Consider the following 15,624-nt stretch of genomic DNA (forward strand, 5'->3'; position numbering starts at 1 on the left):
ACTTATAATAAGTATAACACAATTTTTTTGGTTTATTTATAGTTTGATAACTTTCAATAAATGCATAAATGGCATGAAAAGTTGTAATTTTGTTTACATCTACCTGGTATAATTTTAGAATAGTTCTATATTTCAGAGATATATATTATTATTGAATTAAATCAATAATACAATATATATCATAAAACAAATGGGAATGAAAAAAAGGTTCAAAATGTATACGACTACATCAATATTTAATAATGTATAAATTAACCAACTAAAAATCCAACACCCATTCTTAATTGATGTTTGGCAGGAGAAAACATGGTGCTCAACGCAAATGTAAATGGCATAGGGTGTAGACGTTTTTCCAGTGTCGTGCTTACATTCCACTTTCTATCTATGCTACCTAAAAAACAAAAAAATACAACTATGCAAATAAATCTGATTAATAATTATTTTATTTACATTATATATTGTTAATAATATTATTAATATAGTTATTTTTAGCTTACAAAAAATATAAATAACAAATATCTACTTAATTGAATAATAATTTTTATAATAAAAATAATTCATCAATGACATCCTTCAGATCCAAACCCTCTCCTCTAGGCATATTGCAACTGATCAGTAATTTATTGCTTCTCTTTTACATAGGTCTCTGAATGCCCCTGATATTCTTGAAAGAGTAAATTTTAGAATTCTTCATACCCTACTCGCAACCAGTCTCCATTTTCTATCCCAAGCTACTCCACGTTATATGGTCATAATCACCCATTACATCGCATACTCAGCACCAATAACCCTAAAATAATCTTTCTGTATCTATTTCTTATAATTGTATTTAGTTCTATCTTATACTCTACTATGTTTATAAATGTGTTTTAATAATTAAAATAAATAAATAAATAATAAATAATAATTTATTTTTCTTGTTTCTACTATTGTTAGAATTTCAACTATGTCATTAACATTGTAAAAGCTGATTGACGTTTATTTTATAAATAAATAATAATAAAAAATGCATTAACATATTACTTATTATTTGTATAATAAACATGGGCGGAATTACTCAGGCCTAGGCTAATTGACTCCGTATTAATGTGTATACATTTGCTAAAAACATATTATTTTAAATGTAATAAAATAAATTACTTATGTTATACATTTGTACTGTAATAAAAAACATAGAGTTCCCTTTCGCCCTCCACCCTTTCATTTGAATATGATAGGTGTAAAATGACTCTCTCATGAGTGACCCAGTCTAATTAAAATGACTATACTCTGTCCAGCAAGAGAACACGTCTCAGACCAACCAAATTCAAATTTTCTGCGCATTCCCCAATGATACCCAGCCATAAGTGAACCAGTTTTGATAGCACAGTGATGTGTCGGGTTGCGCAGAATTGGCGCATTTTCTCGCGGGACAGACTATAGTTCTGCCTATGATAATAAATATTATTTTTACTTTTATAAAATTGAATTATATTTTAGCTAATTTAAACTATTTTAGATTCTGGGCAGAACAATGAATGTATTGATTTTAGTAGTTGATAAATTATGTTTTGATTTTTCACTTTGAAGGTATTTTTAGATAAAAAAAATTGGATCTAGTTTGTACTTAGAAAGGTCAAAATAAAAAAAAATAATAAAAAAAAAATAGAAATAAAATTTTACACTAAACCAGTTTTCAATTAAATTGTTTCAATTATTGTTTAATTATTAATAATAATAATAAAAAAAATACATAATGGTTTGCTTTTTTATACTTATTATAAAAAGTAACTAAATGTGAGTTAGTTCAATGGAAAATACTAAATAGCAATATTGCTCTTCCTAAATGATACTATCAACAAAAAACATTTTACTACTCGGACTGTACAAATATTTTGAATTAAGAATCAGTACCCTTGATTTAAATGTCTTTGAATTAAGAATGAATACACTTGATTTAGATGTTTTTGAAATAAGATGTGACTATAATTATGTGTAATACTATAACGCTAACAAAAGTAAAAATGTAATTATTAAACTAAGTAACCAATAATCACTAAAATATTTTTTCAAAGAGTATTATACTTCACATTTGGTAAATCGTTAATAGTTAATTCATTGACCAAAGGTTATATAAATTATAATCGATAACGCTCTGCAGTGATTAATAATATAATTAATATTTAATAAGTTCAATTTTATATTTATAATTTATGTATTTAAATGTGTAAGGTTTCTCATTTAAAATGTTTTAAAAGATTTATACATCTTAATCAAGCCTATTAAGTAGGAAAACCCAAGATAGAACAGGGAACTTAATGTTAGAACACAATTGAACAATATCCTATTTAATTTAGCGCTTTAAGCACTAATTTTAAGCTACATGAAGAAGAACGTGTTAACTTAACTTTCCCTTAATAAAATTAATAACACAGTAACACTGAAGTAAAATGGTCTATGAGTATTTGTATGCTTTTAAATATAGGAATATTAATAAAAACTAATATGAATTTATTTGAATTATTTCTTAAACAGTATTATAATGTATACAAATATATTACTATAATTATTATTTTTCCGTGTTCAGCAGATTTGAATCTGTCTTTATCTTTCATAATACTTTTTTTATCCTTGGGTTTACTGTTATATCAATCTCATCACAATTTTATTTTGTTGGCATTCAACTTATATTCATTTTTCCAGTTAATGTTTAAATGCTAAATTGTTTCTCAACCGGTGTTCAGCAGCACAAAGTGTGCCACAAACTAGCTGAAGGTGTGCCGCAAGTCATGACCGTGGTACATGCGTTTAGTATTATTAGGTGTTAAAAATAGAAATTTCTATTAAAATTTTTATTTTTTTATTACTAGTGTTCTATCAAAATGTATAGTTATAAGAAATGTCGTGAACATAAAAAGTTTGAGAACCACTGAGTTAATAGATTGAAATTGGGTAAAAATAACTTTATTGAAACCCGTGGCATCAGCAGCAGATCTTTGTATACCCCAAAATACAATTTAAATGACACAAAAACAGAAATATTTAGGTATTAAGTATCAAACAAGATACACAATATATCAAAAGTATGTAATCTGATAAATATAAAAGTTTTACTAAATTGTATGTATAATTTCACTTAAATGAAGTAAATAAACTAAGAAAATTATAAAAATCGACATGAAACCAGAAACTATTTTATCAATCAATGATAAACTAAACATATTTTTATCATGAAAACATTTTCATTTACATACAGCCTTATAAATATTGTATCAGATATAAATAAACAATACACAATATTTCTCTAAAAAAATTTCTATGCCCTGTATTACCCTGCTTTGTAGTCTTGCCTGAGTTCCCTTAATTAATATATTAAAAAAAATATTTATACCTTTAATGTTGATATCTGATTTAGGAATTTGTGCTTGATATGCAAACGTTGCATTGATATCTCGTTGTAAAAGACTACCTTCAAGGTCTACACCAAATTGGAGCTGCTCACTAGCTTTGAAATGATAACAGCATTGTAGCCCCGTTAAACTTAATGTAGTACTGATTGTGGTAGCATCATCATCTAAAAATAATGTTTTAGTTATGAGCTGATTATTTAATATTAATTCTAATTTAGCTTATAAAAAGAAATTATTTTTTATTATTCACATATATATCTTCCTAAGACATTAAACACAGTTATATGCCCATTTGGAATTTGAGGACTACGTTGGTGAATAACTTCAGCACCCACTGATGTTTTGTTATTCAAAGCATATAAATACTGAGATATATAAATTCCCGTATAGTTGAATAAATCAGGATTGACTAAGCACAAGGTAGCTGTATATCTGTCTGCTCTATATTCAGCCGTTGTCTGAATTCCATTTGTTTTAAACTCTTGAAACTATTGTGAAAAATCCTACATAAATATTTTTAGCAAAAATATTAAATTATAATTAAAGAATTACCTGAGTATTAAGTTTTATTTTGACATTATCCCAGGGTTGTACATTAACATTTGTAGAAATATTTCCACGGGGATCAATGTCACCTATCAACAGAGGACTAAAATCACCAGGCCCAACCTGATTGGTACCTACAAAGGTAGATCCAAATTTGTAGTTTGATGTTTGACTAGTTGATCCTATAAGTAGACTGTGGCTAACAAAAAAATGATTGCTTAATCCTTTATTAATGACAAGTCTGATGCCCTCAAAGGTCATTGGAAACAATTCTGCAATAACAATAAATTTATAATTAAAAAAACTAGAAATAAAACTATACAATAAAATAAGAAACAGATATAAAACGAACCTTTGCATTTTTTGTGTAATTCTTCAACAGATCCTGGGTTTTCAATGCGATTTTCAGGAGGCAGCTTTTGGGGTGTCGTGGGTGGCGGGATAAGTGTCGTATTAGGCGGCATTGGTGGTAAATTGGATGAAGCTTGTACGTTACCCATCACGTTTAGGTTTAGAAGAATTCAATTTAAAATTTAAATTTACTTGTTTCCACGCTGTTTCAATAAGTAAAGAAATTCACCGACAGACGATAGTTGATAATTTGATAGTCAAAATCGATCAACCAAGTTCACTGATATGGTTCATGGAGGAGAAATTCATATGCCAGTGGTAGGTGGGTGGGAACATGATATTTCGGAATATTTTAATTTTCTGACTAACGACAGCACTGTAAACAAATTCAAATTTCTTTAAATATATTATTTATTATTTATGAGTTTATTATTATTTTTAATTTTTTTTATCTAACATAGTATTATAGTAATATATGTGTATCATGTCTAAATAAACCACTATTTAAATCAAAACCCTTGTATAAAATTTGTTTGGAAAAACAATAACCAGGAGAATTATAAAGTATAAACTCAATTTTATACTATTTTTTTAATACAATATTAAAATATATTTATTCTTGTTACAAAATTAAAAATATGCACGATTTATAATGAAACATTATGTAGGTACTTTGAGATGTATATATTTGTGAAAATTGCGAAGTCCTAGTCAGTTGTGGGGGGAGGGGGATAATTGATAAAACACTACCCTTTGAATTTTTTACACCACTATATATTATTTATTACAATATTAAAATAAAAGGAGGAATTAAACTTATTAAACCTCACGACATCTGTGGATTTGAAATTCACCACTCCCCCCCTCAGAACTAGAATATATAGGACCTATTATAGTAGTGGTAAAATAAAACAATAAAAAAAATTTTTGAATAAATGGAACTTTATTTACTGTCTTTTTATCAGATTACCTAATACAATAACTATAGTAATGAATGAGTATGTTTATTCGTTAATGAGATAGTTTAAATGATAGATTACTGTATGATATAGAAACATTAATTAAAAAAATAAGTAATACCGTTGACAATAACATAAATAATGATAATACAAACACTTAAATATTTATAGCCAGGTGTAGGTATGCCAAGTGAGTGGTGAGGAAGCACATTCTTTCCCCTGGCAACAGCCATCACTCATGTAAAAGGTTAAACGAGAAGTAGTAGCTTACTGGAGATCTTTTTTAATAATCCCTCTTCCCAATTAAAATTTTCAGGCATTTATAGATCATGTTCAATTTGTAAAATTGTATGGGATGCAAAATTAATAGTAAATATCAGTTATTAAAACAAAAATGCACAAACATAATAACGTTACATTATAATATAAACATTATTTTTTTAACTGTGAGTCTTCTTCATTAGTTTTTTGTTTCAGAAAAGGTTTATGAAGAGTATTATATAACTGTGTTGCTTTATGTTGAGCAAACCCAGGACACAATGCCAAAGCTGTTTGAGAAGCATTACAAATATTTTCCAACGAACCAAACGTAGATAATAACAATGCTGCATCGGTTTTATTTACAGCACGAATAGTTGTAAGTGCATTGGCTACCTATTATTTAAAAAATAAAATTAAAATTAAAGTTGTATTTTATATTAAAAATAAAAATCTAAATTTTACTCTAGAATAGTCATCTGCTTCTGCTTTCTCCATTATAAGATCGGGTGGTTTGTTTTCAAATATTTTATAAGTTTCAATGAGTTTGCCTGCCTCTTCAGAACTCCAAGCTAACATTAATGTAAGTTCAGCTACCAGACACATTCTAGTCAATTGTTTAAGGGCTGTATGCGGCTCTTTAACATCAATCTGTAGTAATAATACTCGCAGTTCATATAATTTACCCAAGGATTTCACTCTATTGTATATATAGTCAGGCTTGAGCATATGATAACGCAGAGATAAAAATAGTGCACATGTCGTACGCCCCATTACATAGTCAGGTAAAATATTGTCTGAATATTCCCATGGCACATTAACAATAAATTTAAGCAGTGGATTGCCTCTCTAGTAATAAATACAAATTAATATTAAAGTATTTAAAACCTGTATACAAAGTAATAATTACATACTTGTTTGTTGTTGACTAAAACCCCTGAAAAAGATGCAGATTTCATAGGGGATTGTTTTGCATTACTTGTGCTAGGTTGATTAGTAGTGGCTTCTGAAACATTATGATGTTCACCAACAGAATTAATTGTTTCATAATGTTCTGAAGCTTTAACTCTGCGAAATTCATCTATTACAATAAACACATGTATGTTAAAATTATATTTAACATAAAAGTAAATAATATAAATATTGTATTTACCAGCAAAAGAACCTGGATTATTCATGTGTATTAAAAACTGTGATATGTGCTTAATTAAATTAAACCGAAGTCAAATAGTTTATACACTACCACATAAAATATAACAAAAAACTTGTTTTAGTTTTATAAAATCAGATATAACATATAAATCTATAAAATATTTTGTAATTTTAAAATTATTAAATAACGTAAATAACGGAATAATATAGGTATTTAATAATTATATTAGACACTTTTTATAAGTCAGTAGTAACTATATAGTTGAAATTCGAAAACTTGAAACATTGTATTCTGTAAATTGTGATCTGACGATCTGTAGGTACTCTCTTTATAGCCGTATAGGTATTTTATAATACCTATTTAGTATTTACTATTTAATATAATATTAATATTTATCATTTTATTTTAAACTTTTCATAATTGTTGTTTTTTTATTTAATTGATAAGCGGTTAAAGTAATGATAATATGTGATAGTAATTCAATAACAAGACCATAGATCATATAATAATATATGATCTAAGAACAAGATATATTAAAATATAGTTTAAAGTTGTATTATAACTATTTGATTATTTCCACGATTATTATACAAATCACAATACACTCTATTACACCAAAAAAGTAACTTTTCTAGTTTAATTTTTATTTTGTAAATAATTAATTTTTTTATTTTATTTTACAGTTAATTAATAAAATAATATTGTCTTTGTCTGTTGTGGAATATACAAAATACAATTGTAAGTTGGTTTTTGGAAAATATAATTTATTATTAATTAATTACCTATTTTTTAATATAGCTACCAAATTTTAAAAATACTTATAGAAATAAAAATATAAGTTTTTTACTTTACAGATAATAGTGATTTGATTATTATTACCAAATAAGATGGGTGAACGTAAAGGACAAAATAAATACTACCCACCAGATTATAACCCAGCAGTAGGAGGATTAAATAAATTTAAAGGAACTCATGCTTTAAGAGAACGTGCTCGGAAACTCCATATGGGTATTTTAATAATTCGTTTTGAAATGCCATACAACATATGGTGTGATGGTTGCAATAATCACATTGGAATGGGTGTTCGGTATAATAAATATCTTATTATTTGAAACAATGTAATTAATTAATTTGAATATTAAGGTATAACGCTGAAAAAAAGAAAATTGGGATGTATTATTCAACACCAGTTTATCAATTCCGAATGAAATGTCATCTTTGTAATAACCATTTTGAAATCAAAACCGACCCTGGGGTAATAACAAAATTATATAATAATATTTTTATTGGTTATTAATGAAATTTTTGAAACAATAATAGAATTTAGATTATGTAATTGTAAGTGGTGCTCGTCGACAAGAAAATCGATGGGATCCCTTTGAAAATGAACAAATTGTTCCAGAGGACAAAGATACAAGTAAACGATTATTTGATGATGCTATGTTTAAACTTGAACATGGTACTGAAGATATAGACAAGGCTAAAAAAGCAGCTCCAATATTAGTTAAACTTCATGATGCCCAAGATGCTAAATGGAATGATGATTTTGCTGCAAATTCGTTATTAAGACAACAATTAAGAGTAAGTTAAATAACTTCCTTCATCTTGTGCTTTGTGTGTTGTTTTATATTATTATGTAGGTATATATTTATGTCAGTCATCTTTTTTACTTACTATATTAACAAATACAGAATGTAAATTTTCTAAAAAAAAAAGAGAATAAGTTTTCACAAAATTACTAACATATTTTTCCTAAAAAATTAACCTTACCTATGTTTGGTTAATATTAATGATCTATTCAATAGATATAACTTCTCATGCATCACATATTTTAATAAACAAAGAATATTTTAAAATAAAATAACTATGCATACTATATTGCAAGGGTCCCCAAACTTTTATTCAAGAGTTATATAAAATATCAAAAACTCTTAGGAGGCCAAAAGTGTATAAATACATATAATTTTTAATTGTATAGAAATATTATATATGTATACTTTTAAATATTTTATAAAACAATTCTTACAATATACGTCGCATTAATTTTAATAATGATTTAAAAATTGTAAATATTTTATTAATGAAAAGTTTGAAATGGATGTATTTTGTTAATAGTTTATCAAATTGAGAGAGGAAATGTACTCATTTTAATTGAGAATACTGTCTCCAAATGTTTGTCACATATATGTCCAATTTATGTTTTGATTTGATGTATTTTATTTCAAAATGTTTGTTCACAAAAATAAGTTGTAGCATATGTTATATACAAATAGTTGAATAGATATTCAAATATAATTTTTTTGTTAATTAGATAAGTATTGTGTATTTGTAAGAAATTTATAAAATTCAACTAGTCTCTTTTTAATTGTTGATTTTTAAACATCATTACATTGCAAATTAATCGTTTCTATGTGAAGGGTATGAGACAACTTTACCATATCACAAATAAACAAATTTGGAAAAATATTTATTTTCTTAGAATGCTTTACAAAAGTGTAAATATTGCAAATAAGAACATCTCACCTTATAATTTAAGATTGAAGCCAATTATCAATTATGATATAGGTTATAATTGACATTTACATGCAATAAAAAATTTGGATATTACTTCTATTTTTAGATTATTCATCATTCTTTGGGTGAGGTTAAAACTTGTTCACAGGTTGTAGTTTGAAGACCCCCTGCTGTATTTAAATAAAAATAAAAAATAAATACAAATATTATAATTATATCAAATTGAACATAATTAAAAACTATTATTGACTCTTTTATTTTAAAAAATTATATTATTTAATATTTACATTGATAATAAGACATATTTTTTTATTATAATTAACTCATTCAAATTTCAGACAAAAAAACAGAAAATAGCTGTAAAAGAAAAACAGGACAATGAATTAAAAGAAAGATTATCGTTAAGTATTCCATTAGTAGATGAAGTTGAAGAAGACATAAAAATTGCCAAACTCTTAAGTTATCAAACTTCTGATAGTAAGAATATGTTTTATTTTTTTATGATTTTTAAATTATTGATTATTATTTATTTATAAATTGAAAGACAAAAATATTAGTTGTTAAAATTTTAAAATTATTTTAATTATTGGTTGATATCTATATCAATAAATGTGTTTTGATAATTTTAAGAAGTTTTTCATGCATCATTATTTTATATATGCATACTTTTTGTTCTCTTTAGGTACAAAAACTAGACGAAAAAAGTTTATTCACGGACTTCGCAAAACTCCTAAGCTAGATCCTAGTAAACCAAAAAAGTTTCTGAATGTGGGTATCATTCAATCAACTATTACAGCAAAAAAAGAAATATTACCAGTTGCTAGTACTAATAGTTGCTCTAAATCATCACTTGTGTCTGCAGATTATGGGTCAACCTCATCATCAGATTAATATTATATTAAGAAATTGTAAAGCATTATTATTTAAATATTTTATTTTAATAAATAAAAAACTATAACAATTATTGGTAACAATGAAAAATTAGAAGAGTAAAAACAACTTGAACAACTTGAACATAAGTACTATTACAAAATTTCAAATTATATTTTTATGTTTATCTTCAATTTGTCTACATGTTTTTTCATAAACACCAAAAAATAAAGCTCCACCAATCATTATAAACACAACTCTTGGAAGAAAACCGGCAAATAATCTGAAACCATGAATATATTGCATAATAATTAATAACAATAAGTAAAATTGTACAAGAATTTTGATTCTTCAACAATAGAGCACACAACTTTTGGATGTATAAAAAATATGATATTATTAGTGATCAGGAAAAAGGTGTTTACTTGTTGATTTAAAAAATAAATTTTCTGCAACTTCAGACCAAAAATAATAATAATAATAATTGTAGTTACAATTAATATATTATTATTATTATTAAGTAATATTTATTCATTTCAACATGAAATGTACCAAAGCAAAATAATAACATATACTAACACATCAATATTTAATATATTCCAAATTTTACTGAAATTTCACAGCAAGAGTCTATTGTCTTAAATAAGTCTCCAGATAGATTGATAAACATTACAAAAATATATGGATAATTGTGTAAGTAACTTTGAAACATGATTTAATTCCAAAATTGTTTTAGACAAATGGACTAAATAACATAAAATAATAATAATGAATATATGATAATAAACTAGGTATTGTGTTAACAGTTCTGTACTCACTCAACGATAGAACAAAAAAGCTCTAAATCAACTCAACTGTACTCTATAAATATTGATTTTTTTTCTATTATAAATAAAAAAAAAATATGAAAAAATATAGGAATAATAATAACTAAATAGGAAATAATTCTTTAAAATATTCAACTACTAATCAGTACATTATCAAAAATAATATGGACAGTGTCCAAGAAAAAATTAAATTATCTCTATAACCGGCTAGATGAAATTGAATCTCTTATTGTCACTATTTCTTTTTATCTGAATGCATTATATAAGTAATAATACAGTATGAAAAGATATATAAATTTATTTAGTACCCATTAAGTCCTTTATTTTTGTATATGTTCTTAAAGACTGTTGAAAAGTTTTGGTCCACAGCACTATTAGCTAACATAATTTGTGTTTTTGTTACATCAATGGGTGTAGTCAAAGCTGCAGCTATGCCTCCTATAAAACAAAATTATTATAAAAATATAATTTTTAAAACAAATAAAAATAGTAATATACTGTTAAACAATAATAAATAACAACCTGATATAGAACCACATAAGGCAACTTCTAATGTTGTTAGAGGTTTCCCGGTAAAAATCCTATACTCTTTTTTTAAGTATTCCCATATTGGTAGTTGCAACATAGAGAACGGTACATCACGCATAACAGTTGTCCAAAATCCTCGATAAAATCCAAAAACACCCTCATTAGCATACGCATTCCTTATGATTTTTAAAATGGATTCTTGATTTGGAGATGCTTGACGTCTTTGTTTTACTATTTCTATGGGTACTTTAGTTGTACAACAAACCTGTATAATTAATAATAGTATTTTAAAATATAATTTATACTCAAATATTAATATTTAATATGAAATAATACAATATAATTAAAATGTAGTATACCACTTCACCAACGATTCCTGCGCATAAATGAACTAACGGAGCAGTATTGTTAGATACATTAGGAAATAGATTTTTAAAACCATCATAAGTGCCAAAAAATAATCCCGCTAAAAACATATTGGTTTCAATTGTTTTATATGATAATAATGACAATAAATATTTTACCTGTAAAAGGGGCACCAATAATAGTCGGTGTTAGTCCTTTATAAATACCTCTGAAACCACCAGACTGAACAAACCCATATTGGCTTTGTAATCTAGTTTTTAACGTGTCAAGTGGAAATAATGCAACATCAACAACAGTTCCAGCTACAGCACCAGCCTAAAATAAATGAACAGATTTTTACTAATATATTAACAACAGTAGATAAATACAAATTAAAAATATGTTTAACCTAAACAAATATTAGATCATCAAATTTTTATTTTCATCTTTTGAAAATATAGGTATAACTACCAAAATTTAAAATGAATATATGGTAATGATGGTATATTAAAATGAAGTGTATTCAAAATAATAATTGATTATTGATAATTAATATGTTGCTTTAACTAAAATTGTAAAATATTACTCATCAGGTTAAGATTTTAATATTATAATAATATATAGTATAATATCTGAATGTAACCGTATTAAATAACAAATGTTTATATAGTTTAGAGCTTACCATCTTAGAAAAAGCTGCAAATTTACTATACTATAATCAAAAAATGTAAAACTTTGATTTTAATTTTATACATCAACTTGCTTTTTAATAGGCTAAAAACCTAAAAACTAGGTAAATATATCATTAAAAGGTATACATAAATACAAAATAGTATATTTAATACCTAAAATAGTTATTTTTGTCTTACACACAGGACACAGGAACAATTTTAGTTATTATACATTATACAATGAATAATACATTTTTCACAATTAATAAAATAGATAGATAGTAGGACTTGACGACTTTTTGAAAATAAGTATATTTTTTTTTTTAATTCCACAAAATCTAGGTAAATATTATTAATATTAAAAATTGAATTATCTACAGCTACATATATAACTATGATATATAATGAAGTAAACTTACTATTAATGAAGTTGAATAATGTCTAGGTCCGTTAATCGAAATAGAATTTAACTTATTTGTATCCAATTCGTTTTCATTCATTGTAGGTATATTGCTGAATGTGAATAATAATTATTTGATTTAAACTATTATGTGTTACATACATATGTATCAAATAACAACAGTTAACAGTTAAAAGAAAATAGATAAGTACATAACTATTAACTGCTTTACTGCGCGAGGGCAATTTAAAAAATAAATTCTCGTGTTCCTTAAATTCTTAATGTTATCAATATTATAATTTAGTGTTAACATTATCAAAAATAAGTATTATGATATTTAAATAATTGTTGCATAATATTAAAAAAACGCAATGTAATACTTATTAGTAATTACTGTGCATAGAATATAATAATCTTTATTGATATAATATACCTTAATGGCTAAATCATATTTTATCAAATATATTAATGCTTATGGATATATATCTAGTACACATCCAAGTTAGGTTAGAATTTTATAGTTTATGAACAGAGTGACTTGAGACTTCTTGCACTTATACGTTCTATAATATTCTCGAACTTGATATTTAACTATAATAATTACCTTTCTTCAGGGAAGTAAAAATAATAAAGTCTAATACATAGGCATTCTGCATATTGTTTATTGATGGACAATTGATTATACTTAGAAATGTATTTTAAATTTGTTTATAATTATAAAAAAATCAATAAAAAACCGAATAGGTATAAAAAGTTAATTATATATCTAAGCAATGAGTTTTTAAAAGACTGTTCGTCCAATTTTGAGTAAATCAAAGTTTGCAAGTTCAGTTGTTTTTGAAATTATTACATCCGAATTCCGTGCAACATTTATAACTATTGTAATTGCTTTGATTTATTTTGCTTTTATTTCATGCTTATAATTGTAGTTTCAAGTGTTTCTTCAACACTAGTGAAGTTGAGTGAGAGCTCACATAAATAATTCTGTTCGTGCAAATTTTTAATTATTAACATATATAGATTGGTACCTACCTAGTACCTATATAATATTTTAATATTTAGATATTATATTATTGTATAACGCAATGGCCGGTGCAGTTGAAAACAGCTGTATTTAGAATGACCAAAATTTTGCTCACTACCTAATGAACTAGCTGCCAATGGGTCTATTATTCTCAACAATTGAACAATAATATAACAAAATAATTTAACAATTGTTATTCTTTAATACTTTTTTTTTAAATATTGCTAAAACGTTAGACTGAAACAGTTCACGAGTAGGTCGTAAGTACCATAGGTACTACTACCTACAATACTGAAACAAAAGTAGTCAATAATTTTATTGCAATTCGTGACAAAACCCATAAATATTAATATAATATTTCCATGGCAACAACTGTAGTATTATATTTTAAATTTAAATAAAATAAAAATAATTATAGAATAAATAGAATTATACTACGAGTATTCTCAGTGGGGCCCAGTATTTCATTATATGAAATTAAAATAAAATAAATAAATAAAATAAAATAATATGAAATGTAACAACTAACAATGTAATTTTGTAGCGCTCACTACATCATGTATATAGTTGTAATGTTAAAATACCTACTTAACCATATTTAAACAAATTTTAACGTTTGTCGTCACCTATTTCATTCATTCATTATGATTAATTTTTGAAAAAGATAAATATTCACACGTCGTAATAACGTCGTTTATAAAATTGATGAAAACATATTAGAGATGATCATAATTCATAATTTCATAAGTAGCTTTAACTATATAGCAAATTTATAAACTCATCAGATGCCTGTCGTCGGTCACAAATGACCGGCATGGCGGCATACTTTAAACACCGGCGTTTTTAATGTTTTCATTTCGTAATCTATTTATCAAGAATTTACATTATCATTTATCCACAAGTAGTATCAGTTGCGAGGTTTATAGATAAAAAAAACCATAAAGCATGCCACGAAGACTACCAAACTCCGCTTCTGATAACGTACTGAAATGGGACACGATTAAACGGCTATAGGTGGCGCTGCGTAAGCTAGGGTTGCTTCTTTGACCTGCGTCATACATATAAGGATTATTCATGTGTTGTGGGTTTCTTGTAAAATATTATATGCATTATTTCGAACCAAGACCCATTATAAATTGTATATCTCGTAAAATAATGCCAACTGTATATATATTTACTTTGTATTTATATATTAAAATGCAAGACAATTATTAAATACATAAGTTCTGCGCATGGTTTATTTTGTTATAACTCAGTCGATTTTGTAATATGGCAATATGGCATGATCACTTGGGGTGGTCTAGGTATTGTAGCAAGCAATAATACAATAATAGTACAAAAAAGCATAATTAAAATAATATCAAAAAAGTCCAAAACTTATTCTTCAATACAATTATTCAAAGACTTTAACGTCTTATATGTATACAATAAATATTTCATAGAAATGCCTTTTATTTTATATACAAATTGAAATAATTGATTATAAAATATAATCAAATATATTTATATATAATTAATCTGTTATAATCTGTAATAAAATAGTTTGTAATATACATATAATTTATAGTGCTATATAAACTTTTGGGACGCAACTATAGGTGATCTAAAAAGATACCTAGCCTGTACGCATCAGGATATGACCCTTTTTAACGGGACGCAACTCACCTACTGATTATAATATCGGACGTAAGTAGTATGATAAGAGATTAAAATAAATTATTACTCAAATATACATAAGACTTACTAAATATTTTATACGATTACAGTAACTAACAATAAAAAAATAATC

At 25.6% G+C, this 15,624-nt stretch overlaps 4 protein-coding genes across 4 annotated transcripts; 1 reads left to right on the top strand and 3 right to left on the bottom strand.

Moving 5' to 3' along the window:
- Positions 1-217: 217 nt before the first annotated feature.
- On the bottom strand, positions 218-4,628 carry LOC113561161 (mitochondrial import receptor subunit TOM40 homolog 2-like). Its single transcript, XM_026967425.1, has 5 exons — positions 4,288-4,628; positions 3,942-4,207; positions 3,640-3,877; positions 3,371-3,553; positions 218-391 (listed from the first exon to the last, which is right to left on the bottom strand). Exons 1-5 carry the CDS (start codon positions 4,433-4,435, stop codon positions 252-254), a joined length of 975 nt encoding a protein of 324 aa, XP_026823226.1. The 5' UTR covers positions 4,436-4,628; the 3' UTR covers positions 218-251.
- A 582-nt stretch (positions 4,629-5,210) lies between these two features.
- Positions 5,211-7,040, bottom strand: LOC113548901 (DNA excision repair protein ERCC-1). Its single transcript, XM_026950000.1, has 4 exons — positions 6,657-7,040; positions 6,418-6,584; positions 5,969-6,352; positions 5,211-5,899 (listed from the first exon to the last, which is right to left on the bottom strand). The coding sequence occupies exons 1-4, from the start codon at positions 6,679-6,681 to the stop codon at positions 5,678-5,680; spliced, it is 798 nt and encodes a 265-aa protein (XP_026805801.1). The 5' UTR covers positions 6,682-7,040; the 3' UTR covers positions 5,211-5,677.
- A 112-nt stretch (positions 7,041-7,152) lies between these two features.
- On the top strand, positions 7,153-10,184 carry LOC113548898 (coiled-coil domain-containing protein 130 homolog). The gene is made up of 7 exons (XM_026949998.1): positions 7,153-7,278; positions 7,340-7,394; positions 7,511-7,743; positions 7,800-7,911; positions 7,977-8,237; positions 9,509-9,647; positions 9,853-10,184. The coding sequence occupies exons 3-7, from the start codon at positions 7,544-7,546 to the stop codon at positions 10,059-10,061; spliced, it is 921 nt and encodes a 306-aa protein (XP_026805799.1). The 5' UTR covers positions 7,153-7,278; positions 7,340-7,394; positions 7,511-7,543; the 3' UTR covers positions 10,062-10,184.
- On the bottom strand, positions 10,110-13,083 carry LOC113548900 (S-adenosylmethionine mitochondrial carrier protein-like). The gene is made up of 6 exons (XM_026949999.1): positions 12,831-13,083; positions 11,920-12,076; positions 11,755-11,861; positions 11,390-11,660; positions 11,176-11,305; positions 10,110-10,323 (listed from the first exon to the last, which is right to left on the bottom strand). The coding sequence occupies exons 1-6, from the start codon at positions 12,909-12,911 to the stop codon at positions 10,206-10,208; spliced, it is 864 nt and encodes a 287-aa protein (XP_026805800.1). The 5' UTR covers positions 12,912-13,083; the 3' UTR covers positions 10,110-10,205.
- Positions 13,084-15,624: the final 2,541 nt, after the last annotated feature.

The sequence above is a fragment of the Rhopalosiphum maidis genome, chromosome 4 (genome assembly GCF_003676215.2).
Source record: "Rhopalosiphum maidis isolate BTI-1 chromosome 4, ASM367621v3, whole genome shotgun sequence".
Lineage (NCBI taxonomy): Eukaryota > Metazoa > Arthropoda > Insecta > Hemiptera > Aphididae > Rhopalosiphum > Rhopalosiphum maidis.